This window comes from Aplidium turbinatum, chromosome 5 (genome assembly GCF_918807975.1).
Source record: "Aplidium turbinatum chromosome 5, kaAplTurb1.1, whole genome shotgun sequence".
Taxonomy (NCBI): domain Eukaryota; kingdom Metazoa; phylum Chordata; class Ascidiacea; order Aplousobranchia; family Polyclinidae; genus Aplidium; species Aplidium turbinatum.
The window spans coordinates 30715427-30734133 of NC_137476.1; the positions used below are offsets into that span (position 1 = coordinate 30715427).

Below are 18707 nucleotides of genomic sequence, written 5' to 3' on the forward strand. Positions count from 1 at the left end.
CTTTATCTCACTGGTATGAGCTAGGAAACAGATACATGTCATTTTGCGGTGAATGTGAAGTGAACAAAACCATCCAATACTGAAATCATTAGTTTGTGTAGTTGTAAGTAGTGGCGGTCGACGCCCTTTGTGGAGTCTGAGTGTGGTGCTGACGAAACTCAACAGGTCGATACAATTGTCCACTGGTCACTACAGCCACTGCTGCTATATATACATTGCGTGTTTACCGCTTTTTTATTACCGAGCGCCACTGATGTTTTCAGGCAGAGCAAGCACTTTTTACCGTATGGTGTGTCCAGTGTATAAAATATGAAAATAGAACAAAAGATTATTACCGAATGGTTTAAAAAAATAAATAAAAAATTAACTATCAAATCTTTAAACTTTTAATTTTATCCACAAAGATTATTACTACTTTCTTCACCCTGTCAGTATTTTTACTTTCGAGCTTTAAAGTCAACTTTGCTTCCGATCGGATTCATTGCACCCGTGACCCTAATTGTTTCATTTGTTTACGGAACTAACTTTTACAATGTGAATACACAGGGCAAGAGCAGTTTGACAAACCAGACGCCTTGTACGTTCAACGAGAGGAGCTGGATGGATCCCTTACCATCCTGCGCTCAGAGACTTACTTCCAACATGATAGTGTTGATGAGGTCCTCATTTCCAACGTTGAAGACTTTGTTGTGATGAATTCGTCCATGTTTGCCACAAGAAGGCCGTTGTCGGGCACAGGTAATTGATGGAAAAGTTGCACCCTTTCTCTCAAATGAAATTGTCTGAAATTCTGTTGACTTTGAGCAGAGGCACATGGAAATGCGCAGAAGTGCACGTAGACACCCTCTACTCCACCAAACCGTATACTAGCTACGACCACCTACATTCACAATTTCACCGCTTTCACTACGCGAACAGATTTTTGTAATTTGTGGTATAATAGGTTGATTTCTTATGCATTAAAAAAGCTAATGAGTCAAGTCTTAGTCTTGACAACTCAAATTTTTGATAGGGTTATGCTTGTCTTCCACTAACTTGGGAAAGTTAGGTTAGAGTTTTCATGCTCTCAATGTATGCCACATACTCAGCTTAAAAATACCTCAAGACTATCTGTTTGTCTGAGTTCAGAGGGACAAGGACGATGTAACAACCGTGAAATTACTCGGTTTCTCTGTTGACTAATTTTTCAGCAACAGCTTGGGTAACCATTGCCAGTTTTTAGTTTCGCATCATGATTTGTGATTATTGATCACTGGGGCCGTTCAAAACGATATTTTTAAGTTGATATGACTCTCAATTTAAAGAAATCCTGGGCAAAAAATTTAGTGTATTGAAAACCTTTTGTTACCAACTCTGGTAATTTTGAATGTGACAGATGGTTTCTTTTTTTAATTCACAACGAAACGAAACCACCGTCACCGTCGAAAATGTTACGTTGAAAGGAAATAGTTTTGCAGCAGTCAGCACTACTGATCAATGATCAATTGATCATGCCCACAGTATTCGCTTATTAGTACATCGACTTCCATTCACTGCTTTATGCAAGAAAAACCCCTGCATCTTGTGGAAAGTCTTCTGTATGACTTGACTGGGAGTCGAATCCTAATCTGTCACACGCAGTGGTTCAAAAGAGGTGCATTCACTAAGTTACCAAATTAGTCATTTTTACATTGATTTACAGTAAATGTGGAAAAGTATCCAATTTGTTAGCGTCGTTTGAGCGGTTGAATCAAGCGCCTGAAACATTGTATCAATGTAAAAAAAAAACTAATTTCCCAGCTGGGAGCATTCCCAAACAGCAATTTAGTCTTTTTTTTACTTTGATTCAACGCCAGAAGACATTGAATCGTTGTAAAAAAGACTGACTTGCTGACAATAAAAGCTTCGTGTCGTTTCACAATTTTGAACACAATTGTTGTGTCGTTTATTCAGGCAGCGGAAGAGAGCTGTGGGTCGCCGTCACACGTCGTTCCCGTTTCACACAAGCTAACTTTTACACTTCCAAAACCAAACGGGAATTTTTCATTGTTGACGCCTCGGATTCCCAGGTAACTTATCGCATCATAGTAATTATAAAGTGAAGTCGCTTGTACGAAATGCTGCAGGCCAGTTTTGTTTGTCACACGATTCTTTCCGTCGCTGATAGATTGCATCAAGTGACGGTCGTCAAGCGTCAGAAACACGTCTTTTCTCTCGATGGTTGTCGCTTGAGATTTTTCTCTATTTATGGCTCTTCGATGTGACAACTCTCATTAAATGTAGATTTCTTTTCATGCATTAATGACTTTATTAGCTTACGTTAAGTTCATTCAAAGAGCTGCACTTAAAGTGATAACAGAATTCGAAGGATTCCTATTTTTGTGGACTTCTGATTGATTTCAAACCAAAACTATCACAACATAAAATTTTGCCCTTACTTCTCAGTGCCATGGCTGCAACTTGGGCGTTAACGTTTAAAGCACGCAACTATTTGTCAGCGTGTAGTTTGTAAAAAATTACACAGCTTGACATTTCCTTGTTTGTGATAATATACATTAGAAGTTGGATGATTATGTGCCAAAAAGCATGTTTAATGGTATTTAGATTATGGTGTGTGTTAACCATGGTCCGGGTGTCACACATCTGTACATATCCGAGCCAAACAAAGTGGATTTTTCCTTGTCATTGGAAAACATAACCTACTATAACCCAAAAGGACCTTTCATAACTTTCAGGTTAGTGACAAGACTTTGATTTCACTTGATCATAATCATCATGTGCCGTCTCCGTGCCTAAGTTTGGCTGTCAATTACTTCCACACGTCACGTTCTTCCTCTACGTTTTTTTGCTTCACCGATCGTTGCAAGTCAGCCCACTGTTTTACATCATCTCCCCAAGTTTGTCTCCTTCCCATGCACCTCACTTTCTCCTGCATGAGATTAATGCTGTCAGTTTTAATTCATTCTCTAGCCTATGCAAGATACTGCTTCTCGGACAGCAAATTAGTTTTTTTTCATTGATTCAACGTCTGCAGACGTTGAATTAACGTGAAAATGACTGATTAGCTGTCTGGGTTGTTGCTTTTTTTTACAGCAAATTTGACTTTTCTAGTCTCAATTTTTTTTTTTAATGATGCCATCTTTTATTAATGTAGAGTTGTCTTGCATCGCTTGTCTCAGAGTCAAGATTGATTTTTGCGTGCTAAATAATGCATGATCCAATTTACACCGGCATTTGAGTTTGTGCGTCTGTTGACAGGAGACTTGCAAATTTATTTTGTCAACTTTAATTCGCATTTGATTGTGTGATGCTTCATTTTCCCATTGCATTTCTTGATTACGTTGAATTCATGTAAAAATACGGTTTTTGTTGGTTGGTTAACCACGATCGATATTGTTCGGTCTTCATTGAAGTTCGACCTTGTAAGAAATGAAGTTACCCAAAAAATGAAGTTATTTACTTCAGTTTGTACCCTGATCCTGATGATTGATTGAACAACGTTACGTAACTACTGTCACTGTTACTTCCTGTACGCAATCTTCTTCTGTCATGTCATTAAGTGTGAAGCTAGCGTTTGTTTTCGTGACTTTTTTTTTATTGCTACTCTGCGCACATTTAGTCCTTCTTTTTGTTGTCTCTGTAGCTTGTGTCGTGGACGTTGCTATAATAGCATCGCTTGTGTTTAGTGTAATTTTCAAACTACGTTGGTAAGAATATCATAAGTTTTCTTCCCTGGTCTGACTGTGATGCCACTATGGTTTGGCTGCAATTTGACTGTAAAATAGTGGCTGGAAATTTCTTATCAAAGGCTGAATGTTCTTCACTACATGAATGCACATGCAAGACCCTTTTGGTGCCGTTGAATTTTTACCGAAAAGTTTCCAAATTTCGCTGGCGGCACTAAGCAAAACAGGACCTGCTAATCATATAATTGCCTGTAATGTGCATCATACTCACGATGCTTTTCTGTCAAAATGTTGACGAATCCACTTCTTGCAAAGCCAACAATTAGTTCGTGAACCTCAAGAAAGAGTGATGTAAAATGCATTGTTTTTAATGTCCCAATATTTTGAAGTGAAATTTTCTAGGATTGCTTGTAGAAAAGTTTTTTTCTTTTAATACAGGAAAGCCTTATGTTTTGTGATTCAAGCATCTCAAGTGCAGTCTCCCAGCATAAACATGATTTTCTTTTTTGATCTGTTTTAACTTCGAAAGTTATTTCTTGCCGCTTCCACCTTTTCAAAGTCCAGTTTTTTTTAGTGCGCCTTCATATACAGCTCCTCTGTGCAAAAGTCTAAAAATAAGGTTTGTAAACGCGGTTTTCCAAAAGCTGCCGCTATCCGCGCATTGCCTGTCATGCACTTTTACCCAGTTCTACTGCACCTGCGCAAGAACAACATGTATTAGCAATATGATGAATTTCAACTGTTGAAAATCATTGTTTTGTTTGCAGCATTTACGCAACGGAGAGGTTTGCTGACATCCATAAAGTAAGCGGCTTGCGGAGTATCTACATTGCCAACATTATGACCAAACGAAACTCTATTGACATCTACGATGCTTCTTCTATGGAATCCGTAATAACATTCAACAAAGGAGGAATGTGGGAAAAGATTCCCGTTCCGCACGGCGTCAATTGTTCTGTAAGGTACGCTAAATTGATCAACAAATGCATGCTTTCGATCAAGCTGATACACTTCCCAGTCAGCAAATCAGCGTCTGAAGACGATGAGAAAATGTAAAAAAGACTGGTGTGCTGGCTGAGTTGGCAGCCGACCGTGAAAAGAATGAAACCATAGAAGGCAAAAGTGCCGCAGACAACATGACTAGAATAAGTTTGGTACTGACCAGGCCCATGGTGCTGACGAGAATGAGCATGGTGCTGATGAGTCCCATGATACTTACAAGAATCAATATGGTGCTGATGAGTCCCGTGATACTTACAAGAATCAATATGGTGCTGATGAGTCCCATGATACTTACAAGAATCAATATGGTGCTGATGAGTACCATACCTCAAAGCAGCATTGTACCAGAGCACTGTCATTCTTTTCTCTGTCGACTACCGGTATGAAAACAACGTAAAGACTTTTCAAAAAAGCTTGGTTTGAAGTCGCTTATGATTTTGCTAATTATCTTTGTCTAAAACTCTTTTACCTACTGTATAACCTATCAAATGTAGTTCTACATGTCTTTGATGTTTAAACAAATAGTTTCAACAGCTCTCCTTAACAAAATTTTAATTACAAAGTGGATAACGGGGTAGCACAAGTTCCCATTTTAACATCGGTTTAGCCTTGCTAAAAGTTAAAACTATGTAACAACAACAATTTTTACTACCAAATAAGGTTGAAAGTGGCTGACTATTTCCATGCGTTGAAGTCTGACCTTTCAAAACGCTTGTGGCACATGCGATTGTTTGCTACTTGATTCAATGTCATATCTTGATTCAAAAGTTTTTCTATTCATTCGAAACAGCACTCTAACTTGATAAAATGTTTCCATCGATTAATTTATCAGGTTGGGCTGCTCTCTCCATCTCACACAAGCTTTCCACGAAGCCTATCCAGGGACAAGGGCCTCTCCTATCTTTTCTCAGCCTTCAGCTCCCGGATATGTCCTGGCGCAAGGAAACGTTGGAAAAAATTTGAAGACGGAACCGGATCTTTTCTTCTCGTCTTCTGGAGGCAAAGACTGGACGGAGGTAAAATTTCAACGCTTTTTTTGTCTTTGCAATGATTCAATGTCGCGACATAGATGATCCACAATTAAGTCAACGCTTTACTCCAGTATTGGGTTTTATTTATGGTCTGTGTGGCACTTGTTGCCCAGACAGCAAATCAATCGGTTTTTACATTGTGGTGCAGAAACTGACTTGCTTTGCTTGTTCGGGCTCTTCCCCCGAATGCAAAATGCTACCCAGACAGCAAATCAACTGTTATTTACATTGGTTCAACGTCTGCAGACGTTGAATCAATGTAAAAAACGGTTGATTTGCTGTCCAGGTATAACTTGCGAGATTTCGGTGTATTTGGTTTTTTCAACTGGTATAGTTTTATGATCTTATTGCTTTGAATGTTGTAATTAAACCAATGCTCATAGATTAGAGAATTATGCTCTATGCAGTCCGTTTTATTGACAGAAAAGTAAGTGAAATTGCGATCTGTCATTTTACGTTTTATTGCCCTATTTTTAATATAAGTTCATGTGAAGGAAGCTCCACTATGCTTTGCCTCAGAAAGATAAAGTATTTTTAATGCGCTTCTTGAAGTTTGTAAACAGAGAACAGTTTGCACAACCAAAAACAAATACTTAATAGTTACCGACCTAGTAAACTTGTTTTTTGTTTGTGAAATACATACGGTATGTAAACAGCTTTACATAATTTTGAGATTAAAGCCACTTGGAAGCTGGAGTTGATATGCTGGAAACCCCATGCTTGGGCAGTTCTGGGTCATATCACTCTGTTTTGTTAGTTATGAAAACGTGGTTAAAACGTTTTCCGTGTTTTTTTTTCGTACTGTACAACAACTCTTCTCATCGGTCATTCCGTCCACTAGATTATCTTTTAAGTTTAACAAAGTTTGAGAAGCGCTCCAAATTGTTCATGGCGTCAAAACATCACGTGCCAACTGGAAGCAGAAACTGTTACGGGAATTTCGACTACTCACTTCTTTTAGTACACAACAGCTTTCCTAAAATCTAATTCCATTGCTAGTGGAACATTTTGTTGATGGCTCTACGTCACCATTTTGGCTTACAGTGCTAAAGTACTATGGATATTGGAAGCTTCTGGTTGTGAAAAGATGACTTTGGTTATGTGGTTGACTGATTGTAAGATGTAAAACATATTGGATATTTTGTTAGCGCAGTCACTTTGTTTCACCATAAATATCATAAGTAGCTTTGATGCATTCAAATAATAGACTTTTTGTTGTTGTTGTTATGACTGCATACATGCAACTTGTCTTGGTGGTAGATTTTTATCTTTAGCAACTGCTGGTTTTAGCTCTTCACGCCTGATTACAGAAAGTTCTGCTTTGAAACGTTCTTGCTCAGCGACGCATGATTACGCTTTCATGAAGCATCACGAAAGCGGTCTACTGCGCCATGTAAACAGGCCAAGTTGTTCACTCTGACAATAAGTTTTGATTCTATCAGGCCAAAACGATATTGTAACTCAGCCTCAAATAACAGGTCGAACAAACTGTGAATCCGTGACCTCACAGGTGGTACTTCAACCTTGTCCTGCAAAATAATCGCCCTAAATTTGGGTCCACCTCTGCAGACGTTGAACCAATGTCAAACGACTGATTTACTGAGTTGGTTGTGTGTCAAAATGTAACTCCATGTGCTCTTAATAAGTCTAAAGCATATTGTTGCAATAAACCGATGATCACTGTATGCATTTTTGGCAATCTAGTACAGTATCTTTGATTTGGCTGCTAATTCGAATTGTATGGTTCCAACTGAGGCAATCTGCGTGATTCAAGTGGTTTGATTATGAGCAGGAAAAGTCCTCACACACTATACAAGCATGAAAGTTGAACTCAAAACCAAACAGTGTGAAATTTCAACTGCCTGTCAGCCGCGACATTTTCACGTTTGATTGAGTTAAAATACTTCACAATTCCGGTTCCTGATTGCCAGAGCGTTGACTTCACGAGCGCGTGACAATTATCTCTCCATATCCTTTTTGTTTTCATATAACTGTCCGAAAATCAACTTTGATTTGTGATGTATCACGTTACTTCACTGCTTTGTCACGATTCATTGTGTCATGTCTGAAGACTGAACCAGCGTTTTGTGCTGTACCAAGTTATTTAAATTTGTCCTTGTTATATAAATCCAACCTTTGTAAGCGTGGACTAAAATTTGGGCCGATTATTTTGCATGACAGGGTTATTTTCGTTGATCTGCTGTCTGTAAGCGAATCCCATTTATTTTGGCTTCACAAGTACAATCTGCTGTAATTTCAGTTCGAGCAAGATTTAATGAAAAAAATGGTTTGTTTTCATATTAATTATTGTTTTCATATTAATATTAATTAATCATTATCAATTATTGATAAATGACTTTCCTTAGCTTTTTATTGGGAGCGTTTATACAAATAATTTTTTTGTCACTTTTCGTCTCATCGATCTTAAAATACCAAAAATACTAAATAAGCAAAAATTATCTTGTATCATTAACAGTTTAACAACGTCACTGACTCAATTTTGTGTACTTTTGTTTCGAAGCATGCCTGATCGATTTAGTCAATTGAAAGATTTCCACCCTTGGTTTTCGAGCAGCCGTCAAATGCTTTCGCTCACTGCTTTTTTACCAAAGTAAATCCAAAAATAACTTTCGTTCTTTGTCTCTAACCATGAGTATCATCAAGAAATCGTTGAAAGCGTGTATTCACGAAGTGTACCGTACTGGGTGTATAACTTCGGAGGCAACATTGTGGTTTTACTGCAGGTGTTACGTTGGCGCTTAATGACATCCAAGTTAGGTTTGTTTTGCTTCTGCTTGGTGACAATTATCATCATTGGTGACAATCACTGCATGTTTCGTTCATCCAAGGTTACAATTCGAAGACCAAGCCGTTACGTCACACTTTGGCAACACTGTCGTTTTGTTAGGATTGATGCCTATAGTTAGAAAAATTTGCCTAGACGTTGAATCACTGTAAAAAGGACCGATTTTGCTCACTGGGTAAGAAAGTGACACCAAATGAGCATTCACAAGCCGTATGAGCATTTAATGATTTTTTTGTATAATACACCCTACTTCAAAAACCATTATGTAAATTCCTCTCATTTTACAAGAAGCTTTCGCGTTTTGGATGACTGGAAGTTTAATATGGATAAGATTAAGTGCTTTTTTCAAATTCAAATTTTCAGATTTTTTAAAATTTTCAAAAGGGGCCACAGTGTAAAAAAAGGTTGGGAACCCCTGGATAAGATTACGTGCTTTGTGTTTAAAGTCAGGTTCGCATGTCAACAGAACAACGCTTTACAGTTTGATATCATGTGATTTCAAGTGTTAAAAGCTGTGGGATTGTGGTTGTGATAGAAGAACAATCAATGCTTGCAGGCCAACTACGAATCTCGTGTAATGTTTTCCAGCTCTTTTGCCAGGTTTCGACAGAAACCTCACCATATTGTTGTGTTCCTTTCGTGACTAGCATAATGCACTTTTCAGCATGTCGCACTTTACTAAAGAAAGTCACCGGAAGTAGTCTATTCAGCAGCATGTTACCACTACTCTTAAGGGTGTAGTTTAATAGTATAGAGCAAATTTACTCTATTCAGTTAACCAAAAGACTGCTTTTAGTCTTGAAAATTTTCTTCAGCTAATTAAGTACAGCTCCAGGCTATTCTTGTCTACCTGAATCATCGTTCTGTTATTGGTTTTGACTTAAAAGAAATCTTCTTTTTGCTCGGCACTACATTGCATTGATTTTTTGTCGCTTAATCCAATATAACCAAACAATAAATAAACTGGTTTAAGTTGCTGTTTTGGCTCAAGTATCACGTCTAAACCTTAGATGGCCTCGTTGTGTCTTTCCCAAACTTCACATTGGCGTTGATTTTAGTTGATTTGATAGGTAGGCAATTGGTGAAGTACAGATGCAACTTGGCATGTGTGATTATTTCAAATAAAGTTTTGTATATGACATGTATATGACATGTATGACACGTATGACATATATGACACGTATGACATGTATATGACATGTATATTTGTATATGACACTAAAAGATCACAATTCGGAATCAGCAAAGTTTGCACAGAAGGCAAAGTAGAAGGAAAAAGAAAACGTGGCAGACAACCAAAACGATGGCAAGATAACATTCAATCATGGACCGGACTCCACTTGACGACACTGGGCGAGTTGGCTCAAAATCGCCACTCTTGGAAGCAAATAAGCCATGTTGATGCGCAATCTGCCGCAGGCGGAGATAACGACTGATGATGATATGACATGAGTGAAGTTCATTTATTACTTTTACAGTCTCATTTGGCAAAGCCTGATTTCTATAACTATAAATCAATGTAAAAACGCTAGCTTTGCCTGCGGTTGTTCGAGCGAAAACTGAACTGAACTGCCACTTTGACCTTGTAATTTCTTAAAAGCTACAAACAAAAAGTTGGCCATTTTAATGACACTGATGTGATGTCAAACGACACACCGGTATGGTTAGTAAAACACAATGCTCGCTGTTCTATAGTGAGTAGTCATGTGGATTTGATCTATTGTCAGCAGAGGTTGAGAAAAACCCGGGTTGTTTTGGGTTTTATTGGGTTCTATTTAAAAAAAATGGATTCGTGCTTATTTCACCTCAAATACTACTTTTTACCAATGAAGTGCCTCTCACTCACAGTACATGCTGGTATAACTCAATCAAATAATGCACTAGGGCTGTTTAACTATGAGGCCTTCTTGCATAAATGAGTTTTAGTGTAGTACAAAGTGGCATTACTTGATTTTTGTGTACAGAAATATCCACTGTGTTTTCAATTTATCCTTGGAAATTTCCTTCACAATCACATCCTTAAGTCCTAATTTGAACTTTGTTTTAAGTACCTTGTAGTACTTTGGTTCATTTTTTCAATTTTCTGATAAAAATTGGACAAATATGATGCTTTGGGTTTTTTATGTTTTTTTTGGGTGTTTTAAGTGGGTTTTTAAAAAAAAAACACCCGGGTTTTTTGGGGTTGGGTAAAGTATTGACAACCCTGATTGTCAGCCTATCATTCTAAAAATGACAATGTTTCTACAATCAACTTTTACATAATAATCTTTTACAATTACAGTGTACAAAACTCCATTAGCTATCGATCGGGAAAAGATAGAAAAAGCGTATTGACCGTAGAAAGGATCAAAAATTGTACGGATGTATGAACTTGTGATCATACACCCATTCTTTTGACAGTCGCTATCCGTATAACATTTTCCAATCTCCATTCTTTCTATCAAATACAAAACCAAAAAATCAACTTGCTGCATATTTACAGGTCTTAGCCGGCACGTGGCTGTACACCTGGGCAGACCACGGTGGAATCATCGTTGCCCTTCCGAAGTTCAACAAGACCGACACGCTGTGGTATACTGCGAACCAAGGTAAGTGGTCAGGATGATGGTAACTCTGCTAATAAAAGTTGTAAAAGCTTTGACACTACACATATGCCTTATCTATTGGTGCTACATAAACATCCTAGACAGCAAATCAACCGTGTTTTTACATTGATTCATCATCTGCATACGTTGCACAATCAATGTAAAAACCAGTTTATTTTCCATCGGGAATGTTGCAACTCCTTTGTATATATTTCACCTAGCAGAAGTTGTTTTTTCTACATTGATTCATTGTCTGCATACATTCAATCAATGTAAAAATGACGGATTCTGCTAGCTGGGTTAGTATGGTTCTCAAATCCGCGTTTTTTTTTCGAAAAATGACCACGCATTTATCCTTCCTGTGACATTTACAATGGTCAACATTGCTCATGATTTCATGTATATTCAACGAAAAGTGACACCAAATCATCAAAACAAACGTTTCAGCTACATGGCTTCTCAAACTATGTATATGTGACAAATTGAACACAAATGTGACTAATTTGACAAGTTGTCGCATGACTGTAAACAAGTGTCTTTTTGTACATCCATAATTTTGCAACGCAAAACGTTACTCGGTGAAGAATAGACCTGTAATGACTTACAGCCGATTGAAAGATGTTGTCTTTCCCAGAGAACAAAATCCACCATTTTTACATTGATTCAACGTCCCCAGACTTTGTTTCACGTCTCACAGATGTTGTTTCCACGTCTCCAGACGTTGAATCAATGTAAAATTGACGGATTTTTCTGTCTGTGTTAAAGTATCTTAACGATTGTTGTCCCTGATTGAATTTTAAACTATTTTTGCTAAGGCCTTTCAGGCTTTCACAAAGCCAAGAGCAAAAGCTTTGCCAATCTGAAAATAACCTTTTAAACCAATACCATGTTTAGTTTACAGTAAACTTAAAACGGTTTCGATGTGTCTTCATTTGAAAACTAAAAAGCTATCTGAAAAGGGTCGCTTTAGCTCCTTGCTATAAATAGATAACACTGGTCTACACAAAATTTCAGGTTTGGGTTTTGACAACCCATTTTAGCTAATTTTGGGGCGATGAATCCGAAAATGAACTCAGATTTTCTCTATCACATCACGTTTTTGAGATATGAAATATCCCTAATTTTTGAAAAAAGTCAATTTTTGCCCCCCCTCTGTTGTCAAAACAAGGAATTCTGATGCAATAAACACTGTTTTACCTGCAATAATCTAGCTTTAATGAACAAACAAGCATTATATATTATGTTCACACAAATTTGCGTTGTCTTTATTAAAATTTCATGCCTTGGAATAAAAAATAGGCATGCAAAAGAGCAACCATAATAACATCAAACGCTACATTATGCTGACGAACATGTCGATAGGACAGTGACAAGGCATTTTCTGAATTATAGCCTACAGTTCACACAATATGCACAAAGACATTCCAATGGAGTGCAGAAATTCTGAAGACACACACAGAAATAGCAAAGTGCCAAAATAAAGATTGACTCAAAAGGACTTGGGCAGGGCGAGTTCAGAAACAGTCAAAAAAAGAGCTTTCATAAATATGAACTCTTCACTTATAAGCTTAAAAAGCTCTTTTGAGGGACTTTCTTTTATGAGCAGCATCTATAATTTCTCTTTTAAAACTACAACAATAGTCGGCCATCATGACAATCCCACCGACCTTGATAACGTTCCTGCATAGTTTTAATATCCTGGTGGAAACGTTCACCCTGTTCTTCACTAACTTTCTCAAGGCTTTCTGGAAACTCATCCGCATGGCTTTTCAAATAGTGAACTTTGATGCTCATCCTGCATCCCAAATCTTCAAAACTAAGCAGTAGCTCCCTTAAAAGATCTTTATAATTTTCTGCTTTTCTGTTTCCCAAAAAATTTCTCACAACAGCACCGAAAGCATTCCAAGCTCTAGCCTCGAATGGCAACATTGATTTTACAAAATTTTCATCCTTTAACAATTGCCTGATTTGTGGTCCATTGAAAATCCCAGCTCTTTTTTTCTCTTCACTGAGACCAGGAAAAGCATAACATATATACTTAAAACACTCTCCTTCATGATCCAAAGCTTTTACATATTGTTTCATGAGACCAAATTTGATGTGAAGAGGAGGCAAGAGGATCTTTTTGATATCAACTAACTGATCACGTATGATATTTTTGTTTCCAGGTGTCAAGGTGAGCCTTGGAGGCCACTCTTCTTTGTTCCAGTGCTGATCCTTGGCCCTGCTGTCCCAGTAGCATAGGAAACATGGGTATTTGGTGTAGCCACTTTGTTGCCCCAGCAAAAATTCACCATTTTTAAATCTACACAGATGAGCCAACCATGCTTATGGTACTTTAACTTTTCAAGAAAGGTTTTGATGTCCTGATACTCTTTCATTGTCACCGAATGTCCTATCGGAATAGAATCGCACACGTTACCATTGTGAAGTAGAACACACTTCAAACTTCGTTTGGAGCTACCAATGAAAAGTCTTCATTCGTCTGCATCATACTGTGGTAATCCCATTTCTAGAAGAAGCCCTCCTATATTGTTGCAATAAACGAAATTGGGTCCTTGTTTAAAAAGTTGGCTCTTTTTTGGCCCTTTTTGAACGTGCAGTTGGCTCCTTGCCAAATTTACATCTGGTAACCCTGCTGCACAGAGATAGCAGCTGACCCACAGATAACGCCTGAGAAGCCAAGACAGGGAGTTCAAGCCAGCATGGAAAAACTCAACGCTACCAATCTCCACTATGTCCTATTACGATTATTATCATAACAGGAATTTTTTTTATTTTAAAGGAAATCTGAACCAATTTATAAATTTAGTGTAAAAATATCTCTATGTTTGAAAGTTTATAGCTGTCAGAAAATAATTATATTTGACATTTTACTGCACTAAAAAGGGTAAAAATTGGTCAATTTCATTAATGATGGCAACGATAGAAAGAAAACTTGATGTGATAGAGAAAATCTGAGTTCATTTTCAGATTCAGCGCCCCAAAGTTAGCCAAAATCAGTTGTCAAAACCCAAACCTGAAAAAAAAAGTTGAAATTTGTAGACCAGTGTAATGAAACTTTCTTCCTGGCCAGATTTTTTAAATATATTTTTTTATATGAAAAGGCATTTTTTTGATAATCATGTGAGTATTTTCTCCTTCCCTTTCCACCTTCTTACATTTTTCAGACCTTTTCAAATTATTTTTTTTATGTTTCTTTGATTTTACCAGTGATGTTTTGTCGGGGGTATTGAACCATTTTCGCGGTTGTTGCAAGGTATAGAAGACAATTGATCTCAACAACTTTTTCTCGTTTTTAGGAGAACTCTGGACAACCTACAAGTTTTTTGACGAACCAATCAGAGTCTACGGCTTGATGACGGAGCCGGGGGAAGCCACTACCGTCTTCACCCTGTTTGGGTCCACTAATCAAGGCGGCCACTCCTGGGTGATCATACAGGTTAGTCGATGTGGCTGATATTCTTTGCTTTGTCGAAATTGGCTGAGTGGGGTCTGCTGATGATTTATCAGTCGCTGCTTGTGTTTACATGTGGAGGCTTTTAACTTGGTTTAATTTTTTAACCTAAAACTACCATAGAAGTAAAGTGTGCAATTTTTTATTTTTTTATTTTGAAAGCATTGAAACTCATTCTCTTTCCCTCCGTTTTGCTTCAAAGAAGCCTGGTCTTCATCCCGAAACATCAGGGTCGACCAGTCGTTTGCAGCAATTTCTTTCTGTCGTCGGCACCTTCAATTTGTGACTTCCTTTTTGTCAGATCATCCTTCACAGTGTTTTTCCATGTGTCTTTGTCTTTCTTTTCTATTTTTACGCGAAGCACCGAAACTGTTCGAGTTATTTACATTTTCTTCTGTGCTCGAATTTCTTGGTGCAAAAGTTCATAATCACCAACTTTTTGTTGTCGGAAAGTCGTGTTGTTTCAGCCTCTGTTGATGTTGAATATACGCAATGAAAACATGATGCCTTTGCTCTTACGTATTACTTCCTGGCGTATCTGCTGTAGACGAATTTTCTTTTTTAAGCGAGCGAACAAAAAGTGAGTTCTTCTCACACCAGCTGTTCCCGTGAATATGTCTAAGAAAAGTAAAAAGAAAGACTGTTGGCAGTGTGTAAGGCTGATTGCGGCGCGTAGAGGTGGATCCGGCCACTCTCGGTAACTGGGACCTCACCGGATTGAAACTGGACTATTACTGCTACTACTATTGTAGCTGATAAGCCGTTTTATTTTTTATTGAGTGTTATATTTGTTGATGTATACTGATACACTTTTTGTTGCAGCACTCATTTACCTACGAATCAGTAGATTTTGCCGTATTCTGTCCTTTAAAAAGCCATCGTCTTCTAAAAAGAATATGTTCTTTGATGCAATCGTTTCTTGAAGCTATTTAACTGCTAACGTTAAACCGCAATTCACCTTATGCCTTGTATCACAGCTTTATGCCATGTGGTAAAAAGTTTTGATTCAGTGATCTGGAGGGCAACTTTACATTTCTTTTTACCTAAAGGTTTTAACGTGTGCTACATCAAACGACCACTTTCACAAGTTTTACACTTTGACTCTCTGACAAAGCTTTTTGATCTCAGGTGGATTTGAAGCGCATTTTCAGCGGCAATTGCGAGCAGAGTGACTACAAATTGTGGTCTCCGGCTGATGAGAGGGGCATATCATGCTTGATGGGGAGTCAGACGAAGTTCGAACGAAGAAACAAAGTCAGTATGCAACTTCACAATCGTTGGTTGATAAATTTTTAATAGAAATGTTGATCCAAGTACAATACTGCTGATATTGTTTATAGTTCGGTTTGTGAAACTGCATTTTCAAAAGCCATTGGCTTAAAGATCGTTTAAGTTGAAAGAGTTTTTGGTACCTTAAAATGCATTAACATTTTAGGTGTAGATAGTATTTTTAAACGGAAGACCCGTTTTCTTACAAAAAAGTATATTTTTTATTCCATCAGTTGCAATTATTTCAATTTCGTTTCTATGCCCACTAAGTTTCAAAATCGTCAAGTGATTCATGATGTATGTTTGACAACTGTTCAAACATTCTAATCTAACTTAAGCAGTCATAAAATTCCTATAAAAGCCTTGTCTTCAGACTTGGAGCTCCAGAAAAGCTTCTTATATATTGTCACAGCGTATTGTTGCAATGTTATGGCCTTGAGGTAAACATATTGACCGACGTCATTCCTTGCAGGGCTGTGAATGTTCTTTCACCTATGTGTACCTCGTATGCGTATTTCGTGATATTTTTCAAGGCACGCATTCATTCTATTGCTGTGTGACTTGCTGCAAATCAGAGATCGGCAAACTTTTCCAGTCACCAGCCAGAATCAAAGATTCTATTCTTGTGTATTTAAAAAAAAAATTAGAGTGTGCAGAACACCGGAAATTTTGCGTTTTTGCTTTTTGCAGGTTCTGGATGAGTTATCGCATGCGGTTGTCTGCGCAGGTTGAGGCAGCAGCCGTATGCTTGCATTACTCAAGCAAACAAAAACGCACGATCAAAGTTAAGGCTAAGTTTTCATGAAATTGGCAAACTTGTCACTTAAAGATGATGAACAAACGTCGTTTTACAAACCAAAACTGTTCGTGTATACAAAAACAAAGGTTTAAATAATTTCCATTAAATAACATAGTGGCATTTCACAACGAGCCTATATGAAAATGAATTCTTCAGGCATTGCGTTGTATTTGATTAAATTAGAAATAAACAAAACAATTGATTCTATTTGAATAAGATTAATGTACTCATGAGAACATTTATGTGGCGAAACACAACAACAAATTTGATTCTACCAATTTAGTGTAGCTCTTTCTGCTACTTTGCATGTTATCACTGTTTTTCAATTGTTGCAAGTCTCTAGGCTATACTGTTTGAATTGAATCTTACCACAACACTTACTTTGCCACAGGGCATTCAAACGCACGCTTGGCAACAACATCGTAAGCTTTTTTGTGAGATAGAGATCATGTTGATTTTTTGACGTTAAATCGAACTTCCGGTTTCACTTTTCTAATTTTTCTGGTTTTTCTTTCTTGCAAAGCCCTTTTTTAGAGCGATGCATCCATAGCTTTCATACATCGCCGCATCCATAGCAAATTCTATGTTTCTCAGTGCTGTACAATGTAGGCCTACATGACAATGGACGCTGTCAAGCAGAACTATGAGTGTGCAATTATTTCCTATTCTGTTCAGCTTAATTGACAAAATAATTATTTAGAATATTAGAACCTGCATGTGGTGTAATAAACTTTACACTTACAGGTATGAATAATTGATCGGTTGATATATTGCCGACTGTGCAGCGGTTACCTTCAAAAGCAGACATTTTGGAACCTATTTTAGACTCAGGCGTTCCTGCTGCCACGCTAGCTACAAATTAGCTGCAGCAAGCACCACTTTGAATTAGAAAATGAATTATTTTTTAGTTCTCTGAATGTGCAAACGACAATTTTAAGTGTTTCATAATCTTATCCATCCAGAGCAGGGGTCACCAAACTACGGCCCGCAGCTGTTAATCTCGCAGCAATTCGGCCCTCAGAGAAAAAAGTTTGGTGACCCCTGATCCAGAGCATATCATTCGCTGAAAGGTTTGGGAACTTTTCGTTTTTAAGATTTAAATCAGGGATGCCCAACCTTTTATTATAGTGGACCATATTGTTACTTGAAATAATTCAATGGGCCGCACAACCTATTTAATTTCAACAAAAATAGGTACTACATAAAAAACATTTAAAAATCGTTAATTTCATCTTTGAAAATAGGAACAAATAACACACACAGAGCTGCACAGTGCACACACCCACTCACTAACGACTCTCGCTTAACACTGGCGCAATCGTGCCATACTTGTAAGTTGCACTGGTGGCGTATCGTGTACGAAGGCTGTTGAGGTGCGACATCAATCTCAGAAAATATATGAGATGAAGAAAAATATTTTTGAATGTTAGTATTGTTCAATGTTTAGCAATTTTGCTAAAAATACTACTAGGAGCGAAAATGACTAGCCGCCCAAAAATCTCAGGTGGGCCGCAAGTTGGACATCCCAGATTTAAATCCATCTATCCATGCTTTTGCGTTGCAGCGACTTTTCTCTTGTTCAAAACCTTTTAGTGTTGAACGTAGGCATTGTCAAGCATGGTTGATGCTGTGACAGACCCAACTAACGACCACATTACCTCGGCAGCATTCCATCTGCTACAATGGGAAGGATTACGATCGGCCGACATCGGTTACTCCCTGCCAGTGCACACGGGACGACTTCGAATGCGATGTTGGTTACGACATCCCAGACTTCTTTGGCTACTATTGCTTACCCATATCCAACACATCTGCTGACATTTATGGGGTGAGTAACATCTTTTTTACGTTGATACAACCGCCCGTATGCCGCAATGCAACGTAGTTTTTCATTGAAGAACGTCTAATTTCCCACTTTGTACTTGCTCGTGTTTCAAAAGATAGTTTCGGTTCTTCTAAGATGTTTTTATCTGGCTCGAGAATCTTGAAAAGAAATTTTTACGTTTTGCGTTGGCTGTGCGTATGTTCATCAACGCAAAGCAATGAAAAATATGGATTATTATTTACCGGCAACAACCCAGACAGCAAATCAA

General features: G+C 37.8%; 1 protein-coding gene across 2 annotated transcripts in view; it reads left to right on the forward strand.

Annotated features, from left to right (window-relative positions):
• LOC145771366 (uncharacterized) overlaps positions 1-18707 on the forward strand; it is a 46364-nt gene that overhangs the window by 2327 nt on the left and 25330 nt on the right. For both annotated transcript variants that reach the window (XM_082583119.1, XM_082583121.1), the window contains exons 5-13: positions 547-738; positions 1933-2048; positions 2584-2714; positions 4433-4627; positions 5500-5683; positions 10987-11092; positions 14392-14531; positions 15675-15800; positions 18281-18442. In XM_082583119.1, coding sequence (XP_082439245.1) covers positions 547-738; positions 1933-2048; positions 2584-2714; positions 4433-4627; positions 5500-5683; positions 10987-11092; positions 14392-14531; positions 15675-15800; positions 18281-18442 — 1352 coding nt within the window. The remainder of the gene's footprint in view (positions 1-546; positions 739-1932; positions 2049-2583; positions 2715-4432; positions 4628-5499; positions 5684-10986; positions 11093-14391; positions 14532-15674; positions 15801-18280; positions 18443-18707) is intronic.